Genomic DNA, 22090 nt, shown 5'->3' with positions numbered 1-22090 from the left:
TCAGTCTCCGAGCCCTCACGGACTCCCCAGCGCCGGGATCATGGCGCCCGTTTTCTCCCTTTGCACCAGCCTCCCCCGACAGCTCCTCAGCCCTGCCCAGCTGCGGCTGCCCCTACTGCAAGATGATGTCAGCAGCAGCCAATCCGGGCGCGCCTGGGCAGCCGAGCCAGCCTGGCGATTGGCTTCAATGCGGTCCGCTCCCCCCTCCTCTCCCTCCTGACTCAGTCCTCACCGCGGTTCGCTGCGGAGAAATGGCCAAGGCAGAGGTGGGGGAGGGGAAAGAAGGGAAAAAAAAACAACAACAAAACCAAACCCACCAAGGTAGCAGCCGCCATTTCGCGCAACAACAGGCAGAACCCGAGCGAGCAGCCCAACCAAGCGCCCTATGGAGAGAGAAAGAGAGAGATAGAGACACACACACACGAGTTAGACAGGAAAAAATACCCTCAGACTCCGCCAGGGCCACAAGACGTTTAATCACTCCCTCCCCCCATACTCGATGCCTCGTTACAGCCGCCTCCTCTGCATCCAGATCCCTTCCTCTCGACTCCTTCCCGCCGCAGCAGCGGTTCTTTACAGCCCCTCTGTGCCCAAAGTACGGGGAAGGCGAGGCTCTAGCGCCGCTGCTAGCGGCTTCTCCAGACACCCGCTTGTGGCGGCTCCATCGAGGCAAGGTAAAGAGCTGCCAGCCCAGCTTTTATGTGGTGCCCCGAGTTTGCGCACTGACGGAGGCTCGCTCAGCCCCTGGTGGGCGTCGAATGAAACCCCAGCCGCCGCCGCCGCCGCCGCCTCCCCTCCCTCACTCAGCCATCACCGGAGCGGCGGAAGCCAGGCGCGGAATGCGGGGCGGTGTGTGGGCACCACACACAGGGAGGGGATGTGAGGGAAGGGCAGGAGCTCAACATAAACAGCGGGGCTTGCGCCTGCCTCACACACATTTACCTCTTGCTCTGCCCGTGGCGAGTCCACATCAGGGCTGCCCCAGAACTGCCCCCACAAGTGTCATTCGCTAAAGGGGAGCCTGGCAGGCAGAGCTGACCCTAATGCCCCAGTCTCGTTCCTTGGAGGAGGAGGTTCCCCGAGGCAGGCCTGGGCTAAACTTCAGTTACTTGTGGAGAGACTTCCTCTGCCGGACCTGCCTCACGTCTCCACTAACTGGAGGGGGAGATCCCCTCAGCCAGCAACCCTCCATCGTTCACCAAATGGGTTTCAGTCTCTTATCCCCCGCCTCACTCTGCGTGGGGGAGATTGCCTCGGTCTGGCCGCCTCCCCCACAGTCTGTGTGTGTCAGGAGGGCTGGCCCAGGCTCACCAGAGGTCAGAGGGTAGGCTGGCGCAGGTGGTAGGCTGAAGACAGGTTTCGGTGTCTGCGTCCCTGCGGAAGACAAGGTCTCGCTCCGCGCTTTAGGTCCTCCGCAGCATCATTTTGGGCCCGAGCCCCCCCACCGCCAGTGACTCCGCTGCAGGATCGCCCCGAGCCTCCCCCCAGACACAGTTCTCTCGCCCTTGCCGTTCCCTAGGCTGCCCCTTTCTAGCATTTTTCGATCGAGGTCGCGCTCCCTGGCCCCGGCCGTCGAACAATTTAATATCGTGAGGAAACCCCCTTTGTGAAATGGACATAGCACGAGGGAGGACTTAACGGACACAGACTGCGCTCCAGCCCACAAGCAAAATGGCGACCGTTTGGCTTCGCCCTGGTAACCTTGCCCCTGCCGGGCGGGACGGGTAAGCCCCGTGCAGTGGGAGGGAGGGGAGAGCGGAGGACGCCATTTTCCCAGAGAGAGGCAGTGACATAGAGGGAGCGTAGGAGGCTGAGAGGAGGGAGACGGGAGCAGCAGCGGCAGCGGGGTTTGTACACGGGTCCCAAGGCAAAGGCGCTGCCGAGCTGGTCCCTGCAGGGTTCTGAGTACCGAGCCGGTCTGGGGGACCCCTCTGCTCACTCCTCTTTACCAGAGCCAGCTAAGGGCTGCGTCCTGCCCAGGCTAGGGATATCCGCAGTGGGGCCGTTGCATTGTTTTGGTTGGGATAGGAAAGGGACTCAGCTAAGGGGGAGCTGCTGCCTGGCCTGTGATCATTACAGGTGAGTCTCCTTTTATGATTATCATTCCTGCCGAGGGGGAAGGGGGGTTCCTAGTAAGAGTTAAAACGTTAGGGAGGCATCGCTTTACATCTGGGAGGGGTGGGGTGTGAGGTCCGCTCCCCCCTAAACCGTGCATGATTCTGTATAAATTGCTTTGGGTTGTGTTCCATGTTCTATGGGTTGGTTTTAAAATGAAAGGGAGTCGTTATATCTTGTGAATATGGCGGGTTACTGTGACTGGAGGCGCCGAGGGGATTTTTTTTTTTGGCAGTTATGCCGGATTTATGCATTATGATTAAAACCAAACAAACCCAAGAGGGGCTATTATGTGACATACAACATAAATTTCTGTAGACCCAGCGTTTAAGAGCAGGCATTTGTAACAGTATGATTGCGTATTGGGTTGTATGTATGAAGCTTAGGAAATAGTCTCCCTTATCCTGCATATTTTTGTTTTGTGATGCTAAAATGGCTCGTTATAGGCCTAATCTCTCTCCCTTCCACACCCCCATCTCCCTCCCTCTCTCCCTCCCTCCCTCCCTTTTAACATCTCTTCTGTGGTGTAACCTGGTCAAACGGAAAACAGTTCTAAAGAGTTTCTGTGTCAATTTAAAAGGGGATGATTCTCCCCACCCCCTTTGTAGCGACGGTAAGGAGCCTAAGGTATATTTAAAATACTCATCTTCGCCTCCTTGTTTTAGTTTTTATATCTGGTATTCCTGTTTCCTTGTGTGGCACATCTAAATTTTTTTTTTTTAATTAAAAGGCATTAGTGGAGTAGACCCTACTGCTGCAGATGTAGGGGAGGAGAAACAAACGGTCCACTGTGTAGTACTAAATAGGGGAGAAGAAATATAAGTAGTCCGATTAGAAAGGTCCTGTATTCCTCTATATTCAGTCATTTAGGAATGTCCGGTAGTTAAATCCCTGAGGTTCCTAAAATTGTATACACTACATTTGATTAAAGTCGAACTTAAGAATGTTTAGCCTTAGTTTATGTACATCATACTAAAGGGATTAGTAACGAAAAGGCTTTTTTGTTTTTTGAGACCTACCTCAGTGAACTGAAAGAGATGGCTATGACCATAGGTAGGATACCTAAATGCTTGACCATAAACATTGTACTTTTTAAGTTACTTATGGTAAATGTGGAGTAAAAATTGTAATTTCCCTCTTTTGTCCTTTAGAGATTCTAAAAATGGCGGCCCCAGGCTGATGTTGTGGTAATCTAATCAGCTCGGGTCCTCCACACCCCATGCAGTGCGTTTGTCTGCAGCACATTACTGGCTTGTTATGTTTAAATGAAAGGCTGTTTTCTTCAAATCATGTACAAAACATGTCTTGATTTTCTATGAATAAAATGCTGTATCCCAGCTGATTAATTTTACTGGTTATGTGTGTGAAAGGCAAACGAACGAGACCACTCTCATCGGTGGGGGTGGGGGAGACGATGGACTCAAGTAGCTTCTTGGGGGGTGTGTTTGTATCTTGTGTGATGTGATATGCATGCCATATTAATCTCTTCACTTTTGTTTTAATAATGTTTTGGAATAATTCCTATATCTATGCTAGTTAATCTAGATATGTATCGCAATACATCTGTTACTAACACAAGGACCAGTAATACTTATAAAAAAAGACAAAAGATTAAAATAATCCTAACTAAATTCTTAGTCATTGCTTTTGTGAATGTCAGGTTAATCTTTGACAGAATACTTTTTTTTACTGGAGATGGTGGTGGTAGTTTTGGAATACTAGTTTAACATTTTGATGTTACTGTTCAAGGAATTATCCAGACAAGATTAAAACCTGTTACTTTGCTTCTTCAGATGTAAGGCTTTCTTGCCCATGTGTAATTTTTCAGCATACAAATCTTTTTTTGTTGTTAACTCATTAAATATATATAATGTAAAGTGTAAAAACTCTCATACTGTACATAAACATTTAAGTGAAACTACAATACCTAGTCTTTCTTTCTTCCTGTCCCAAATGACATATGAACCTTTTAGTATCATCATAAAGAAGATGGGGGAGGGGAGGTGGAGAAGCAAGGAAGCATTCTTTTAGTAGTTGATATATTGAATGCAAAATTGAAAGCCACAAATCTCAGGAAACTTGTCATGTTTTTAGTATGTTAAACTAAAATTACAAAAGGTAAATAGAAATTTGTAAATTCAAACTCCTGCTGTCTCTACTTTAATGAGATGCAAGTTCCCATTTTAGTATATTACTGGAACCTTCTGGATTTTAAGAGCCAAATGTGAAATACTATTCCAGTAGCAAACCATTTTTCAGTGCATGAATAATTTTAACTTTACGAATTACTTTGCACTGCTATGGAAGAATAGATAATTTGTTCTTTATATCTGTATCAGCTAAGCAATAAGAGTTTGAAGGTAACAAGCATTAACAGCACTGCAAGGCATACCTTGTGTGTGGTGAGGCCAAAGGCTTGAGTGACTTAAACCACACGAGTAGTGCATTAATAGGACAGGGCATGCATTACTGGTCCAACATATTGCTATAATATGAATTTTTAAAATTTAAATCCATATATTATTTCACTCAGTTATATATTTTTAATAATTTGTGGATGGCTAAAGGGTCTGTGGTAAACTTATGGGGTTTTCTTGATTAGAATTCTGGTAATTTCCATAGGTTTCTGTTTTTGATTCTGTTGTCTACGTTTCTAATGCTAATAGGATTTGTGTGCAAATATCAAGAAGCAAAGGGGTATATCTTGCCCCTTTAGGTGGTAATTTCAATATGACTGGGGTCACAAAAGCAGAATCTGAGGTATACGCTGCAACACTTGGTTTAAAACAAACAATATCCTATACCTTAAAGGTGATATGAAAATCGTCTGTTGTCTAAGTAACATCTTTACCACTAGACTTCCTTGGGAATCAGAAGGTCTTTCTTGGTGACCTTGTGTGAGTCACTTTACCTTTTTCTGTTTCTCCATCTGTAAAATGGGGTTGGTAATACTTCACCTCACAAGGTGCTTTAAGGCTAAATTCATTAATGTTTTTGAGGAGCTTGGATATTTATTATGAGGATGATTAACACAGTAAAATCTATAAATAAATCCAGCAAATTTTAAATTTAAAAAATTGTCCATGAGACTTAGTTTGAAATCTCAACATTTCTGACACTCTGTTTTAAGGTCCAATGTACCAATGTGTTTCCAAATGTCAGACTTAATATCTGGGTAGTCCCTCAGTAATCTGGACTCCAAGTACTAAAACCATCTATATATTTTTGGTCATCTGCATTTGGAATGACTTTAGTGATCTGGGAAATACCTTAGGATACCACGGTATGCATCCGATGAAGTGAGCTGTAGCTCACGAAAGCTCATGCTAAAATAAATTGGTGAGTCTCTAAGGTGCCACAAGTACTCCTTTTCTTTTTGCGAAGACAGACTAACACGGCTGTTACTCTGAAACCAGAGAAAAATATTGGGGATGGTAAATACTTTTTTAGCATATTTGCATGAGAGTACTAGGACTCAGATTATTTCTCTGGATTAGATTTCTGTGGTTTAGTTTTCCTGTGTGTATAATTGGTTTAATATTTTGTTGAGGATTGATTGATGTTTATTAAGTACTTTGATAGCCTCTTATTTGTTAAACTAAACTTTCATTGGAATCTTACTGGCAATTTTTTTTATTAAAAGGTACATTGTTTTTAGTTGGGACTTTGAGAAACAGCAAGAATATAGAAATTGATTTCAAAATTTTAGATTCCTTAAAGGTCTGCAGGATTATCCTTAGAGCCCCAGTCCCCAAGGACTTAAGCACATGCTTAACTTTGTCTAATATGACTTCAGTAGGATTAATTGAAGAGCATAAAGCAGTGGTGGGCAATCTGTGGTCCATGGGCCACATGCGGCCCATTAGGGTAATCCCCTGGCAGACCGCGAAACAGTTTGTTTACATTGACTGTCCGCAGGCACGGCCACTCGCAGCTTCCAGTGGCCACGGTTCACCATTCCCGGTCAATGGGAGCTGCGGGAAGCGACGCAAGCCATGAGGATATGCTGGCTTCCTGATTTCTGTGACATCAACACATTTATTTATATTTGTTTATAAATCTCTCAAAAGCAAATTCCGTTGGGACTGTGACCCAGGAACAGGTAGTGCATTTAAACAAACCACGATACAGATACAGTAAGTCAGAATTGATATTAGGATTGAAAGTATATCTTCAGTTTTATAGGGATGTCCTACCTATGTGGCCTTCAGTTGAATTCTGAATACATCTCTTAAGAATCTGTATTTATGTTTTCCATAGTTTGAAAGCTAAAACTTTAACTTCACTGAGAAGCAGGTTTCTCTCTAATTACAATTATTTATGTATTATTTTGTTTCTATTCTTATCAGACACAAACTAAAAATTTAAACAAAAGTTAATCCTGCCTCCTAAAATAACATTTAATTGTCTCTTGCACAAGATTTTGGACCCTCTTCATACTACAAAGGAAGAAATTGTAATTTTGCTGTAATTTCCCAAGATGAAACTCTGCTAATGCTGTCTTTGTAGTCTTGTTAAAATGGAGTATAGCAACAGTTTCTAAAAAACGTATATGTAAATGCTGCTGGACTTTTGTATATTAGCCACAAGAAATTTGTGAGATCACTGAGATTTTTCTTTCAAATTTCATAAAGATTGTTGTGCTGGTAGACAATTACTCAGATAAATTTATAGAACTGTCCATAAAGATGAACTTTTACTATTATATAATACATTTTAAGGATCACTGTGAGCCTTAAGTAGAGACTGCAGTTTATTCTACTAAATGATAACTTATTATTTGTCAGATATCTGGTTACTTTACTGTTTCTCTTTATTTAATTAAGCCTCACTGCCAAAATATCAATGCCTTGGATCCCTTTATTCAAAGGACTAGGAATATTTTAAATAGCTCAAGTTTGTAAGGTGTTCCAACATATTAACTTTTTTTTCCTTAAAATTTTCTAACTTAACAAGTTTTAGAAATATTATGCTGGATGTAATTGACAATTTTGTTAACTTTCATTATGTCTTCACTAGTCAGTGGAAGATTACTCCTCAACTAGTAGGTGTGGTTATAATAGGGCCATGTTTAGAGCCATCTGTCTGTTACATCAGGCAATTGGTATTCTTTGCCTAGACAGCTGATCATGTCTTAAGAGTTGGTTTGAGAGACTCTTTAAATGGTGTGAAAATAGTTTTCACAGTAGATATATTTATTTTGAATTGAGGATCAGTTATCTAGTTGGGGTGGTTCAATTTTAAGTATAAACTTTAAGCAAACTGATAAAACCCCACTTCTGACATTTTTAATAATTATGCAAATTCAAAAAAAAAATTAAAAATAGAAACTGGAAATGTTTCCTCCCTCAAGGGATTTTTTTTTTTAAGTCATTCACTTCCTGTCCCTGCTGTTTGCTCTCATTCACTTCCAAGTCAAGCACAACAGCTACTTAGGAAGTTTTCTGCATGTTTGTGTTTGCATCCAGCAAAGATACCGAGTGGTCAAAAGTCGCAACTCCTGCCTGTGTCATTTGGAAATGAATGTTAAAACCATCATGGGCTAATGCTACAACAGATGTCAGCTCAGAATTATGCTGTCACAATTTGAAAAACAAACAAACAAAAAAACCCTATAAAAATTAACTTTTCTTCCTAAGAAGAGAAAGCACCAAGCTACCAAAATAAATAGAAATTAGAGTCCCTAAATATAACATAATTGCAAATTGAGTAATTTAGTTTTGGATGGACATTGCAACTGAAAATGTTAGTGATCAGTGCAATGTCTTGAAAATGGGAACTGTAGTTTGAAGGGGATTGAAAATGCTTAAATTCTGTGTGCTGTGACTTTCTTGAACGTGGCTGAAAGAACTCTTGGGATTAAAACATGTAACAATATGTATAATGATATTATAACCAAGAAATCTAGCCCAGATTGGTTTTTTTGTATTTATACAAAAACAGTATTTATATAAAACAGTATTTTTTGTATTTATAGAGAGGAAACTGCCAACACTGAGGAAAAATTAAAAATTCCGATTTATTTTAAGGTTTAAAACTTCCAGTCTTCCTGGGTTTGGATTCCTAGACTAAAACGTAAGGAGATCAAACCGTCTTCCAATTCCTGCAGGTTTTCCCAAGACACAAGTGGAAGCTCTAATCCAGCATCTATTCAGACCAAATGCAACATATGGAAGTGGGGTGAAAACTACATGTGTGGGAATCCTATATCAGTGGAAAAAAATTAGAATAAAATAGAAGAGTTTAGCTGAAAGGTCAGTCTTTGACTCAAATGAAATAATTTATCCTCTGTGTATTACAAATTTGTAATACCAAGTGGAACAAAAACTACACCAGAATCTCTCGATACCTGAGAGTTTTTTCCATGCTATTTATCAACTGAGAGTTGTAATTGTATCTGGTGAAGGCAGTAAAACATTTGGTATGCTTTTGTCTCAGTTATAGGAAATACATGGTTAAAGTTTATTACTTACTTCTGCCTATAATAAAAAAATGCAAAACAACCCACCCCTGATTTAAATACCGCATTCAGAACTCAGATTCGGAATATGTTTCTTGAAAGATTTGTTATAATCAAGAATTTTCAGTGGATGAACCAGTGATAAGTAAACTGTCACACATCAAAGAAAATAAATCCATAGCTTGCCACCCCACTAGATGAGATGTGCTTATTGAATATTGATTACACATAAATACTCTACTTATTTGAAATGCTCTTTGTGAATTTTGATGGTGTTATATGGTAATGAACTTTGAGATCTATGGAAGCTTTGACTCTGTAGTACACTTTCATAGAGAATAGTTTTATTAACATCTTTAAAATATCCCACTGTAATCTACTGCTCAATAAGTATGTCAGATCATATGTTTGGAAGGAAACAACTGGTAGGAAGAACGATTTAGGAAAACAAGTTTTGTTCTACTGTGTCACTCTTTTACTAATTTTGTTAGCTTGATGTGTCCTATGAGGTCTTACCTAAAAGCATTTTACATGTAACAGTAATAGTTATGATACAGAATTATTGTGAATGAGGTGACAGTCACTGTTTAATACAAACCAACCAGTATTTCCTGTAAACTGATAAAGAACAAAATTTTGCAATGTCCATGCTAAAAGAATAAACTTTTCCACCATGCTTGTTGGTTTCCCCCCATTGTACCATGTTGGTTCTTGACTTTTTCTAAATGTCTGGTGTGACATGGATATAGATAGGCCCTCATCTAAGTAGCATTTTTCTCCTCCCTCAAGACAGGCAGCAAATTATTTTTTCCCTGTTTTGTGTGGCTTTAGTAGTTACAGCAGCAGACACTAGGTATTTGAGCATCATGTTCCCTGTCTCCTCCCCCCTTTTTTGTTTATGTAGAATAAGTGACTGTCAGAGCTCTGTCTCATTTCTCAGTCTGTTTACCCTTTTAATAATTGATTCTCTCTCATTTATCTCACATTAATTCCAAAATCCACATTAATTTTTATTTCCTCGCTACCATTCACTCTCTTCCTCTTGTATCTTTTTCTCTTCCTAGCCTCCATGTTCTCTCACTTTCACTCAGATAGAAGGAGAGAAAAGGGGAAGCCCTGAAGGTTCTCTAGTGGACTTACAGAAGTATCTGGGAAAAGGGGGACACTGATCTCCTTCTACCACTCTGATCCCTTCTAGAAGGAAGCCAGTGGGGCCTTTGGAGAACTCTCCATCCCTTCACCAGTAGGGTGAGGCCCAGTGGAGAGTAGCTTCCTTTTGTGTCAGGACTTAAGTTAATAGACAAAATTACTTCTGGATGGCATTTATACAGGAGTCTTTCTTTTCTCAACTATTTAGGGTTGGCGTAATCTATGTAATGAGCTGGAGCTCTTTGAGAGCTCCAGAGACCATTTTCAGATTGGACATTTGAGAGATGGAGACCTTATTGTTAGTTTTCCCTTGCACAAGAGTCTTAAATTCTCTGAAGGTGGCATTGAAACTGTGGCTTGCTGGTCCTCCATTCCAGATTTATTACTGCCTGCTGCTAGTGGATCGGTGGTTTTTCCAAGCCTGATGGAAACTCATCTTAAGTGTGGAGTTTAGTATTGTTAATATTACACCTACTGATAATGTTGCTTTTGCATCTTCGAACCTCCATGTAAACAGTGGTGAAGTAGTTTCTGAATATAGGGACTCAGTTAAAGGGGAAACCAAGAAGAGCAGCTTTTTTCTGGGGCAGTTTGACTTTGCTAGTATTGAACATAATTTTTATTTATTCTGCTGCATATGGAAGGGTTTTGGTTTAGTTTTGTTTTTCTCCTGTGAAATTCCTCATTCTGGGGTGTCCTGGCTCCTTTATCTTTTCCTCCTTCTGTCCCTTATTTTCTGTTCCTCCTTTTTTTATTCATCCTTTGTTCTCCTTAGCCTCAGAAATTTGGAATGATGGGTGCTAGTCAGTTTCTTAGGTTACCATCGTGGGCTACCCAAGAGAGCCAGTTGGGGTCTAAGTCTGGACTAGCGGTAGTCTCTAAATTTGCACTGTTGGGACTTGGCTATGGTAAAGGATATTGTAGCACCTGGGAGTTGAATGTCCCCTTATAAACTCTTAACAGAATCCTTACTGTTTGAGGGCAGGAGGGCTTCCTTCGAGATCTGGCCAAAGGTAGTGTACTTCCTTAGTAACATCCAACATAAATGTTCATTCAGGGAACCTCGCTTCATTGTTCTACATATCATTGGAATATTCTACACGTGATCTAATCTCTATATTAATATTCCAAATAACCAGACTAGTGTTTATGGAAAACATATTCCTAATATTATATTCTGGACAATGATAAATGCTGTAGTGTAGCCACACCTAAAATTGCTTCTAATGAAGTTTTTCCTTTAGCATATGTTTTTTTTATACTTAACAAAATATTTTAAGGGTCGGGAATGAGAGTTTATAATATGATGGTGCTGCCACTACTATGACATTGAAGGAGGCCATGATAAAAATTGTTTCTGCTAATGAATACAAAACTATATATTAAAATGCTTAATGTGGAGGAAAAATAGGAAAATGTTCATTATCTATGTTCTTGTATGTTTAAAAAGTTTACTCAAAGAGAGAATTTTTAAATATTTGTGCTTAAAGTATGGTTTCTTTTCCCTTTGTGCAGGTGCCTGCTCCCTCTCCTCACTTTCGGATGTTAATATAAGGCAGGGTTGGGTCTTCTTTCAGTTTTTTTTAAATGATTTGTGGCTTTTGGCTAAGTTGTGTTATGCTGAACACCAGCACTAACATTTAGTGTAGAATGGATTTCTTTTTTGCTAAATTTCATACCAACCTATAGAAAATATTATAAATAAATTGAGGGTGGGGGAAGTAACTTTCTGCCTTGGAAGCTTGTTCGCCCATGCTCAGGAGTGGGAGTAGGGACTGGATAACATGGAAAGAAATACACATCTTTTCCAGTGAAATTCGCCTTATTTCTTTTGATTTGTTCACATTCCCTAAAAATGAGTACATGTCCTTTTTCGTTTGTGCTCCTTGACAATTATACAAATAGACTACCTCCAGGAAATTACCACTCTGGTTACCTTAAAATTAACATTACTTTGGCAGTAGTTTTACCCATGGTTTTAGTTGTACATGTTAATTTCTTCTGAGCACATGTACAGAGAAAGTAGTATAATACATTCAAACATTCCATAAACAATTTGCTTTTCCACAGTAATCACAAAATGCATAATGTAGCATAACAAAATTTTAGGAACAAATATTATTCTGAGCTGGAAAGACGTAAAATGTCTATTCAGCCTACCAAGTATGAGTAGATTCCTGTTCAGATGGTATTGATGCCAGGACTTAAATTAGGGAAGCAAAATTGTATTGTTGCTTATGTATAAGAACTAGTGAATTTTCTACTTGCAGCCCATACCTTTTCCCTTCCCTTTCTCAAATCTGCAATTAGAAATATGACTTTTTTTCCCTCCCCCCAGACTTTCATTCTGTATTGCTCAGGGAATACCTTCCAGTGATAGTGTATTGTGATTCCGTTTACATATACAATGTGAACTGCAGACAATCTTAATATGACTGGATCCCCAAGTTTTAAAACATTTAAAATATAATGGTCCTCTTTTTGCTGTATTTTATAGACACTTTTTAATTTGGAGAAGGTGGGTTTTTTTTATTTGTTGTTAGGCTGTGTCAAAATTAGAGGCTCTTGCCTATCTTTCTATCTGCTTCATTTGCTTGTTGGATGCAAGTTAGATTTTATTCCTCAAGCTGTGGATTTATCAGTTATAGAATCATAGAAATATGGGTCTGAAAGGGACTTCGAGAGTTCATCCTGTCCATCCCTGCACACTGAAGTAGGGCCAAGTATATACCTAGACCATCTCGGAAAAGTGTTAGTCTAGCCCAGGGGTCTCAAACTCAATTTACCTGAGGGCCAGTGCCAGTCCACAGATCCTCTTAGCGGGCCAATAATGTCACTGAAGATGGTGTTCAGAAAAGAAAACCTTTATATTTTTTTATTTAGAATTTCTTAGAAATAATAAAGCTGTCATACAACTTTATACAATTCTTCGCCTACCAGAGAGTTTTTAGTGTTTGCCAGACACCTGGCAACGCTTCCGTTCTGTCAGCTTGCTGATGTTTGGCCTCAGTGACTGAGCAGTTGAAACCTTCAGGATTGCAGCAAGGTGTCCATCAGATAGTTGTGTTCGGTATTTTGACTTCTTTATATTTATTGTGGGAAAAAGTGACATTGCCTCCATGGCTGACTCTGCCCTGCAACTAATGATGCTGCCTCTGCCCGGCGACTAGCGATGATATCTCTGTTCCTCTCCCCCAGCCAGTGGGAGTTGTGGGGGGCGTTGCCTGCAGCAGACAGAGCTGGCAACATGGCTGCATGGGTCTCTCCTCAGCGGGCTGCAGTTGGGAGGTTTTCAGGCTGTAGATGGCCTGCGGACCAGGACTTTGAGACCCTTGGTCTAGCCTATTCTGAAAAACCTCCAGTGATGGGGATTCCACAACCTCCCTTGGAAGCCTACTCCAGTACTTAACTATCCTTATATTTGGAAAGTTTTTCCTAATAGCTAACGTAAATCTCCCTTACTGCAGACTAACTCCATTACTTCCTCTCTTACTTTCAGTGGACCTGGAGAACAGTTTGATTACCATCATCTTTATAACAGCCCTTAGTATATTTGAAGTCTGTTACCAGGTTCACCCATACCTCCCTCAGACTTTGTTTTTCCTTAAGACTAAACATACCCTGTTTTTTTAGCTTTTCCTCATAGGTCAGGTTTTCTAATCCTTTTATCATTTTTATTGCTCTCCTGAGGGCTTTCTCCAGTTTGTCTACCCTTGTTCTTAAAGTATGGCATCCAAAACTTGATATATTACTCCAGATGATGACTCACAAGTGCTGAGTAGAGTGGGACAAGTTATCTCCTGTGTCTTCCATGCCACACTGCTGTTAATACACCCCAGAATATTAGCCTTTTTCACCGTTACATCAAATTGTTGAATTGTTTTCAATTTTTGATCCACTATAACCCCCAGATCATTTTCAGTAGTACTGTCGCCTAGCTAGTCATTCCCCTATTTGTAGTTATGCTTTTTATTTTTTTCATTCCTAAATGTAGTGCTTTGCAGTTTATTGCTTTGCTCTTTATTGAATTTCATCTTGTTGATTTCTGACCAGTTTTCAATTTGTCAAGGTTGTTTTGAATTCTAATCCTGTCTTCCAAGGTACTAGCAACTCCTCCCAGCTTGGTGTCATGCACAGATTTTATAAGCATGCTCTCCACTGTGTTCTCCAGGTGATTAATGAAACTATTGAATAGTACCAGACCCAGGATAGACCCTGCAGGACTCCCTAGATACGTCCCTCCAGTTTAACAGCAAATCACTGATTATAACTCTTTGAGTGTGGTTTTCAACCACTTGTGCGTGCACGTTATAATAATTTCAGCTAGGTGACATTTCCCTACTTTGTTTCTGAGCACGTCATGTAGGATTGTGGTAAACGGCTTACTGAAATCAAGATATATCACATCTACTGATTCCCTCTTCATCCACTAGACTAGAAACCCTTTCAAAAAAGCGGTAAGGTTGGGTTGGCGTGATTTGTTGTTGACACATCCATGTTGGCTATTACTTATCACTCTGGTATCCTTTAGGGGCTTACAAATTTATTGATAATTTGTTCCAGTATTTTTCCAGGAATCAAAGTTAGGCTGACAGGTCCGTGGTTCCCCAGGTCCTTTTTGTTCTCCTTTTTAAGGACTGATGCTAAGTTTGCCCGTCTCCTGTCTGGTCCTCCATGAGTTCTCGAAGATAATAACTCATAGTTCCAAGATTGCTTCAGTGAGTTCCTTAAGTATCCAAGGGTGAATTTTGTCAGTTCCTGCTGACTTGTATACATCTAAGTTATCTAAATGTTGTCTAGCCTGTTCTTGCTATATTAAGTTGTGTGTTCCTTCGCTCTTGTTAATATTAATTATGTTAAGCATCTGGTCACAACCTTTTAAAACCTTTTAATGTGATCTTTTTTACTACATGTAGTTTCACCATTTGGAACATAGCATGTGCAAGTCATAAATTTTTTTTTTTTTTAATTGTGGCAAACGAAAGTGTTACCAACTTGCTATTTAAAAATGACCTGCAAAAGAGAAAATAATTTGGCTTTTCCCCTCTTCTTTATGATGTATGAATAAGCAGAAGGTTTGAAAGCTTTTCTGTTTCTGCTTCATTTTTACATTAGATATTCAGGTCTTGCAAACTATTCTCGAAAACTATGGTTGGATAGAGAACTATAAATTTTATGATATGCTAAAGATGTGAAACATTAATTTTATTCAGGCTATTTAAAGCTGTAAACTTCTATTTAAGACACATGATGCAGAAACTCTTTTTAAGGACTAAGTATTACAGCTCCTTTAAGTACTAGAAGAATCAATAGCTGGAAGTTAAAACTGGGCAAATCAAAATAACTCACATTTTTTTAAGAGTGAAGGTGATTAACTAATGGAACAAACTGCTAAGGGAAGTGGTGGTTTCTCCATCTCTTAAAGCCTTCAGATCAAGACCGGATGTCTTTTTGGAAGATATGTTTTAGTCAGACACAAGTTATTGGGCTCAACATGAGAGTAAATGGTTGAAATTTGATGGCCTACGTTGTATGCGAGGTCAGGTTGAATCATGTAGTAATCCCTTCTGGCCTTAAAATCTATGAAGAGAGAGAGTTGAAAAAGTTCCCAGTGTATATCTATGTCATTCAGAGTCCTCCAACAAAAAAACATGGAAGGAGAAGACTTAACATTCCTATTTTTAAGGACTTGCTTACATGAGAAAATTATAGTGATTTAGAAACTGATATAGCTAAATCAGTGCAACTTCCTTCTGTGAAAACTCTTATTTAGAATTGAGTGCCTTACGTCATCTATAAATAGATAGGAAATACCTCAAAACCTCAAACTATTATTCTTCATTAAAAAAATGGATTAAAGTTGATGTTCCTTTGAGTGTACAACGAGGTATTTCCCCCTCTGAAGTTTGATTATGTTGGGGGCCGGGGGAAACTGTGAAACGGCCTATACAAAGTGCTGTTAAATGCACTAAGTCAAATGTAAAAATAGACTTCGTTAATTTTTTCAGTTACAGTCATGTGTGTGAGGTGACTGTACTGTTTATTTCCTTTTAAGGTCTCCATACACTACGCCAAAAAAAAAAAATAAAAATCACTGGTACTACCAACACTTATCACCGTCATTTCTAAAAAGCCTTATATTCTCATACGCAAATGAGAGTCCAGGTATTGCAACATATAGAGTGCACTAACTTGAGCAAGTTTTTACACCACTCGTACTGGTACGTCCTACAGAGATAAATTGCTAGTGTAAATTGGAAACCTCACAGGTTGCAGTCTCACCAGTATAGCAGGTTCTCCTTGACTTCAGCTCTGCTTTTGAAACACCATGCATAATAAATGACACAATGAAATAAAAATATTTTAATTTTTATTAGAAAAAGAGTAACAATACAAATCTAGTGAACATCAAAACGGACATCAATAGGAACCTGTCTTCTGCTACTATACAACAAAATCTAAGTAAAGTTAGAACACTAACTTCATTACCATTTAAAAAAAACTTACATTGAAAATCTAAGATGACTGAGATGCATTACCCATGCATTGGACACCTGAAAGATGGTTGGTGGGAGGGAAATTAAGGAACATTATTGAAATGCCATAAGAACACAAACCAGAAAGTGCCCTCCTTCCACCCACCCCCAAAAAGAAAATCTGGTATCTCAGACTTACTACCCCATAGATGTTCCATCCACCACTCGCCTTCTGAGGGGCAGGAACATCAGTGAAATTTATTGAAGTTCATCATTTTTCTGATTTTATTCAAAGTGGTTGAAACTGGGCCAAGAATTTAAATGATTAGTCTGCCACTGAAAGACCTACATCTAAATGGTGTGTGTGTGATGTCTCCTGACCTGTTTTTTTTCCCCCGTTACAACAATTTTGAACTTTAATGGTGCCACTGCCTTTTCTGTTTACATCAGTACTGAATATTCCCTCTGCAGCCCTCCCAATAACTTTTCTGTACTGTTCGGGCACCTCTTGAATTAATACCATAATCACAGCAAAAATCAGTCTAGGTCATTAGACACTAACATGCTAGTAATCACATTTCTGACTTTGGGACACACATTGACAATAAATCCTGTAGGTTTGTACGCCTTCAGAAAACTAATCTGTTCTCTCCCTGCTTTATTGAACGTTTTCTGATTAGTAGTTTTTATTTTCTGAAGGCTCAGTTTTGCCAGCCACATCTTATACTTCTTCTTATAACCGTTGTCCAGACATAGGTCACTTAGTCCAATCCAAATATCTTGTGTACACAATGAGCTTATTGTTGGATAATCTTAGTTGCTTTGTGCAAGAAAATAGACGTGATAGCACATGAGACAGGTGGCATAGTTCTTCTCCACATCCCTTGCACCTCCTCTTTTGTTTCAGCCTCTGCTGATGTGTGGCTTTCCAAATCTTTACAGTTTATTTTTTGACTGGCTGGCTCAACACCACTGAAAATGACAGGCAAGGCAAAGTCACATCCAGACTATAATAACTCTAAAATGTTACCATTGAACCTCTCCATCCCAAACCGTTTTTCAGAATAGGTTTTCCTAGTTACATTCTGGCGTTAATTTATCAGCATTACTGCCTGGGGGCTGACTGGTTCAGTGCATAGGTAACGTGCAGCCTTTCATTTTGTAGCTGCTAGTTTAGATCAAGCTGAGATTGGCAGAGACCCAACCCAATGTTGTTACCATTTGATGACTGTCTAGTTTAAATGAGCGGATCGTTGTCTCAGTCCAGTTTGGTATGAATTGGCACCCTTTTTTGAGAGTCTCAGAAGGGAGATAAGTAAGTGGAAATTGAACTTCACTCAGTTGTAGAGGTGGTCCTTCCAGTTTAATGTTGCAGCCTAAAAGTAGGATAGTGTGAGAATTTGTGCTGCTGCTGCCCCTTATTTGTCTATCTTATGTATTTGCAGTGCATGCATCACCGTAAAGTTTGATGTACTTTTTCTTTGGCTTAGAGGACTTCATTTCTTGGTCTCTCAAGAGCAATAAAGTGATTGTAATAAAGTAAAAATTCGTACTGTTCCTAAGATGTCTCTATGTAAAATAGTGTGGTGTCCATGGCATCTGACAAAACATAAACTACCATACTTCTGTAAATAGTAGGAATTATCTCCAGGAGGTAGGTGACCTGACTTCTCTGCAGTTAGTATATTTGGTAATTTGTCTAATGGGCTAAAAAAGACATCTTCTACTCCAACAAGAACAAGAGAGTTGGGAATGGTGAAATATCCAGAGGCCTTAGTCATCTCATAAGGAAGTTTAATATGATCTACTCTAGACTTTTTTATAGTTTATTAAATGTGTCTTTCTAATGTTCTAAGCATGTACACTTTTAAAAATACAAAATCTTCTAATTAGATCAACATCAGTGTGAAGTCCTTCCCAATCCACCTCAGGGAAATTCTTTGGAAACCATCCTTGTCAATAAATTAAGATTTCTGTTCTAAAGCTAGGATGCTGTTGAAAATGCCTGGTCACTAGTATGCTCCCTTCAAATCAAAGGGCAGTTATATTAAATACTGCAGTTGATCTTAACTGTTGTGGTATCCAATGCGGAGAAAAGTGGTTTTAAAATAGCCAGAGCCCAAAACCTTTATGACTTTATGGGTCAAAACCAACAGCTAAAACTGCACCCTTAAACAAACTGGAAGCAAATGTAGTTTACTGGGCACAGGAATTGCATGCTTCATCCAAGAAGCACTGCTCAGCAATCTGCATTCTGCACAGTCCAATGTTTGAGGCTGGTCTACAAGTGCATTGCAGTAATTCAGTGTGGAAGTAAGGAAGACATGGATAGCTGTGCTGAAGTATATCCCTAAAAATAAAGACTGACAAATGGAGAAGTGCCATCAATTTGGGGTTGAGATCTTACCTCACTTGGCTAATCACTGCTGGGTAAGTTACTGCTGACTCAGTACACATTAACTTACTACTATAGTTCTGTGGAGTAGGAACAGTACAGTGATATAATTCTGTTCACCCCTCCTTGTGCTCATATTCTGTACTTTTGTGACACTTCTGCAGAGGGGAAGAAGAGAAGGTTGGAAGCACAGTGTCAGGGAGGTGGGACTTTGTTGATTTATGTATGAGTCAAAATAGATTCTCCCTCTCTCTTGTTAGCCATTTTGACTCTTCAGTGCTTGCCAGAGTAAAATATAGCAAACTTATGTTAATCAGAAACCATTGGAAGATTTGTACAATATATAATATTCAGAGTTGTTCTTGAATAACAAGGAGACATTTTGTTAAATAGTCATAAACTGTTGTCTAACTCATCACCTGGAGAAACTGATCTTTGTTCCTTAAGCATGCATGAGTTACTTCACCCCCCTTCTTCCTCATTAAAATGCATTAAATTGAGTGGCTTCACTTTTTCAGTTTTGCATTATTTGCTAATAAACCAAGAGTACAGTAGTAACATTGAGCCTAAAGGTCCAGCAGTCATTTTAATACATGTTAACATTTTATTATTCCATCAGAAATGTTATATAATTTTGTCTATAATCAGACTATGTGAAAGCTCTTCAATGAAAAAAATTAAAAATAACATTGTCCTGTTTTTAAGGATCTCTCTGAGTTTTAAATTATCACGTAGAATTTGGAAGAAAGAGTTAGGATACCTATCAGTTATCCACCACATAATAACCAAACGAAGGAAGAAGAATGTTACTTGCTGAAAGTTGAGTGGGTAAAATGAGAATTGTGGCCATATTAGGTTATCTGGTGGTATATTCAGTCCATTCTAATAATGGCCAATCATGACTGAAGTGAGAATTTTGAGTGTTTGTGGTGTTACATATAATTGTATATATGAACATTATGATTTTATTTTCAACAAAATAGTTATTCAAACAGAGTGGTGAAAGTTTTGTTCATTTATATACTCTGTTTTGTATGCAGTCCTTTACTTTTGAATTCTAAAACTTTGTGGTTTGATCCTATACTGTCTATGTTCATCTTTAGATTTTTGGCTCAGATTTTTTGATTGAAAGTATGGGAAGAAAGCTTCCTTCAGAAGTATTTTAAGTTCTATGAGAGCTGTCCTACTGATGATTTTTAGGTATTTATTTATTTTTTTTAAAAACCCATGCTGGTAGGGTAATATACTAAACTAAAGCAAATTTTAAAGGTTTATAATGTTTGCCATAATCTGACTATTTTTTTTTGTCTTCATGCTGATAACAAAATGAAATTATTGTAAGATGTCTTAGCACAGGGTGCCATTTTAAAACGCAGTATGGAACTGCCGGTTTAAAATGATTTGTTTTCAATGTTTTTCTTATTTTTAAACAGGGTTTGTGGATGCACTTAGATGTTTGCAATGAGCACTGTGGCTGGCATGCCCCAGTGTTTTGGATACCAATGCACAGGACTCCGTAGTAATCGAATTTATCAGAAACGAACGTCATGAGCATAGTGATCCCGTTTGGGGTTGACACAGCAGAAACTTCTCATTTGGAAATGGCTGCAGGCTCAGAGTAAGTATTTTTAACATAACTGCTAACTTTGTTATTTTTTCTTTTTGTGATGGGCATTTTTGAATAGAGCTAAGCAGACTTCCAATATGTTTTACTTAATAGTTTGAATTTTTAATAGCTATTTTAATTCATCTTCTGTAGCTTTATTTTTTCTTCATGTCAGTACTCTCTCTCTCTCGCTCTCTTTTTTTTTTTTTAAAAAGAATGAAGCAGTATTTGTCAGCAGTTCAGTTTATCAAAGGGGATAGTTTTTAAATAAAATATACTTTACTGCGTTAAAATTTTTTCTCGTGTTGATCATTTTGGCTTCCTTAAAGTACGCATCAAAACCTGTTTGGTTGTATTTAGAGTCACAGATATCTCCTTTGGTGCATGGAATGACGTACATGAAATACTGATCATCCGGAAGGGTGTTTTAAAAAATAAATTTGCGTAGTTTATATTTTTAATTTTTTTATGCATTTGGTTACATTTATTTCTCTCCCAATATTTTAGTCTTTCTATTTGGTAATCCATTGTTTTTGCTTTTTATAGCTGAAGTGGGTAGCTTAAAGGTTTAGGTGTATGTGTGGAATAACTAGACAGACTCCTAGGAATCACAGGTTCAACTCGGCTCTTCGTCTTTTGAGGTAGATAAAATAGTCAAAACTCCATTTGCTTTGTTCGGTGTCAATCAGATGATACTTAAAGTCTGGTCTAGTCTGTCTTTTGTAGACATCAAAGACCTCATGGCACTCCTCTTAAGAGGAGTCCTATGATTTATAGAATGGTAGGATTGGAAGGGACCTCGAGGTCATCTAGGCCAGTCCCCTGCACTGATGGCAGGACTAAATATTATCTAGAGCAGTGGTTCTCACACTTTTGTACAGGTGACCCCATTCACATAGCAAGCCTCTGAGTGCAACCCCCTTTATAAATTAAAAACACGTTTTAATATATTTAACACCATTATAAATGCTGGAGGCAAAACGGAGTTTGTGCTGGAGGCTGACAGCTTGCAACCCCCTGAAGGGTCCTGACCCCCAGTTTGAGATCCCTTATCTTGACTATCCCTGACATGTTTGTCTAACCTGCTCTTAAAAATCTCCAATGATGGAGATTCCGCAACCTCCCTAGGCAAGTTATTCCATGGCTTAACCACCTTGATAGGAAGTTTTTCCTTATGTCCAACCTAAACTGCCCTTGCTGCAATTTAAGCCCATTGCTTCTTGTCTTATCCTCAGAAGTTAAGAGACAAATTTTTTTTTTCCTCTTTGTAACAACGTTTTATGTATTTGAAAAAAGTTACCATGTCCCTTTTTAGTCTTTTCTTCTCCATACTAAACAAACCCAGTTTTTTCAATCTTCCCTCATAGGTCATGTTTTCTTGACCTTTAATCATTTTTGTTGCTCTCCTCTGGACTTTTTCCGATTGGTCCACATCTTTCCTGAAATGTGGCGCCCAGAACTGGACACACTACTTCAGTTAAGGACTAATCAGCGTGGAGCAGAGTGGAAGAATTACTTCTCATGTTTGCTTACAACACTTCTGCAAATACATCCCAGAATGATGTTTGCCTTTTTTGCAACAGTGTAACACTGTTGACTCATATTTAGCTTGTGATCCACTATGACCCTCCAGATCCCTTTCTACAGTGCTTCCTAGGCAGTCATTTTCCATTTTGTATGTGTGCAGCTGATTGTTCCTGCCTAAGTAGAGTACTTCGCATTTGACCTTATTGAATTTCATCCTATTTACTTCAGACCATTTCTTCAGTTTGTCCAGATCACTTTGAATTATAATCCTATCCTCAAAAGCACTTGCAATCCCTCCCAGCTTGATATTGTCTGCAAACTTTAGAAGTGTACTCTCTATGCCATTATCTAAATCATTGATG

At 39.2% G+C, this 22090-nt stretch overlaps 1 protein-coding gene and 1 long non-coding RNA gene across 6 annotated transcripts in view; one reads left to right on the top strand and one right to left on the bottom strand.

Annotated features, from left to right (window-relative positions):
• The window catches only part of LOC125630447 (uncharacterized), a 36976-nt gene extending 35326 nt beyond the window's left edge, over nucleotides 1–1650 (bottom strand). For all 3 annotated transcript variants that reach the window (XR_012666585.1, XR_012666586.1, XR_012666587.1), the window contains exon 1: nucleotides 318–1650. This is a non-coding gene — a long non-coding RNA (uncharacterized LOC125630447). The remainder of the gene's footprint in view (nucleotides 1–317) is intronic.
• A 98-nt stretch (nucleotides 1651–1748) lies between these two features.
• Nucleotides 1749–22090, top strand: part of KMT2E (lysine methyltransferase 2E (inactive)) — a 118328-nt gene continuing 97986 nt past the window's right edge. For 2 of the 3 annotated variants that reach the window (XM_048836375.2, XM_048836380.2), the window contains exons 1-2: nucleotides 1749–2079; nucleotides 20029–20213. In XM_048836375.2, coding sequence (XP_048692332.2) covers nucleotides 20143–20213 — 71 coding nt within the window. In that variant the 5' untranslated portion in view covers nucleotides 1749–2079; nucleotides 20029–20142. The remainder of the gene's footprint in view (nucleotides 2080–20028; nucleotides 20214–22090) is intronic. The other variant, XM_048836373.2, reaches the window with a different exon arrangement.

The sequence above is a fragment of the Caretta caretta genome, chromosome 1, assembly GCF_965140235.1.
Source record: "Caretta caretta isolate rCarCar2 chromosome 1, rCarCar1.hap1, whole genome shotgun sequence".
In the NCBI taxonomy this organism is placed as follows: domain Eukaryota; kingdom Metazoa; phylum Chordata; order Testudines; family Cheloniidae; genus Caretta; species Caretta caretta.
The sequence above is the reverse complement of the archived record's forward strand: the minus strand, read 5'-3'. Positions and strand labels throughout refer to the sequence as shown.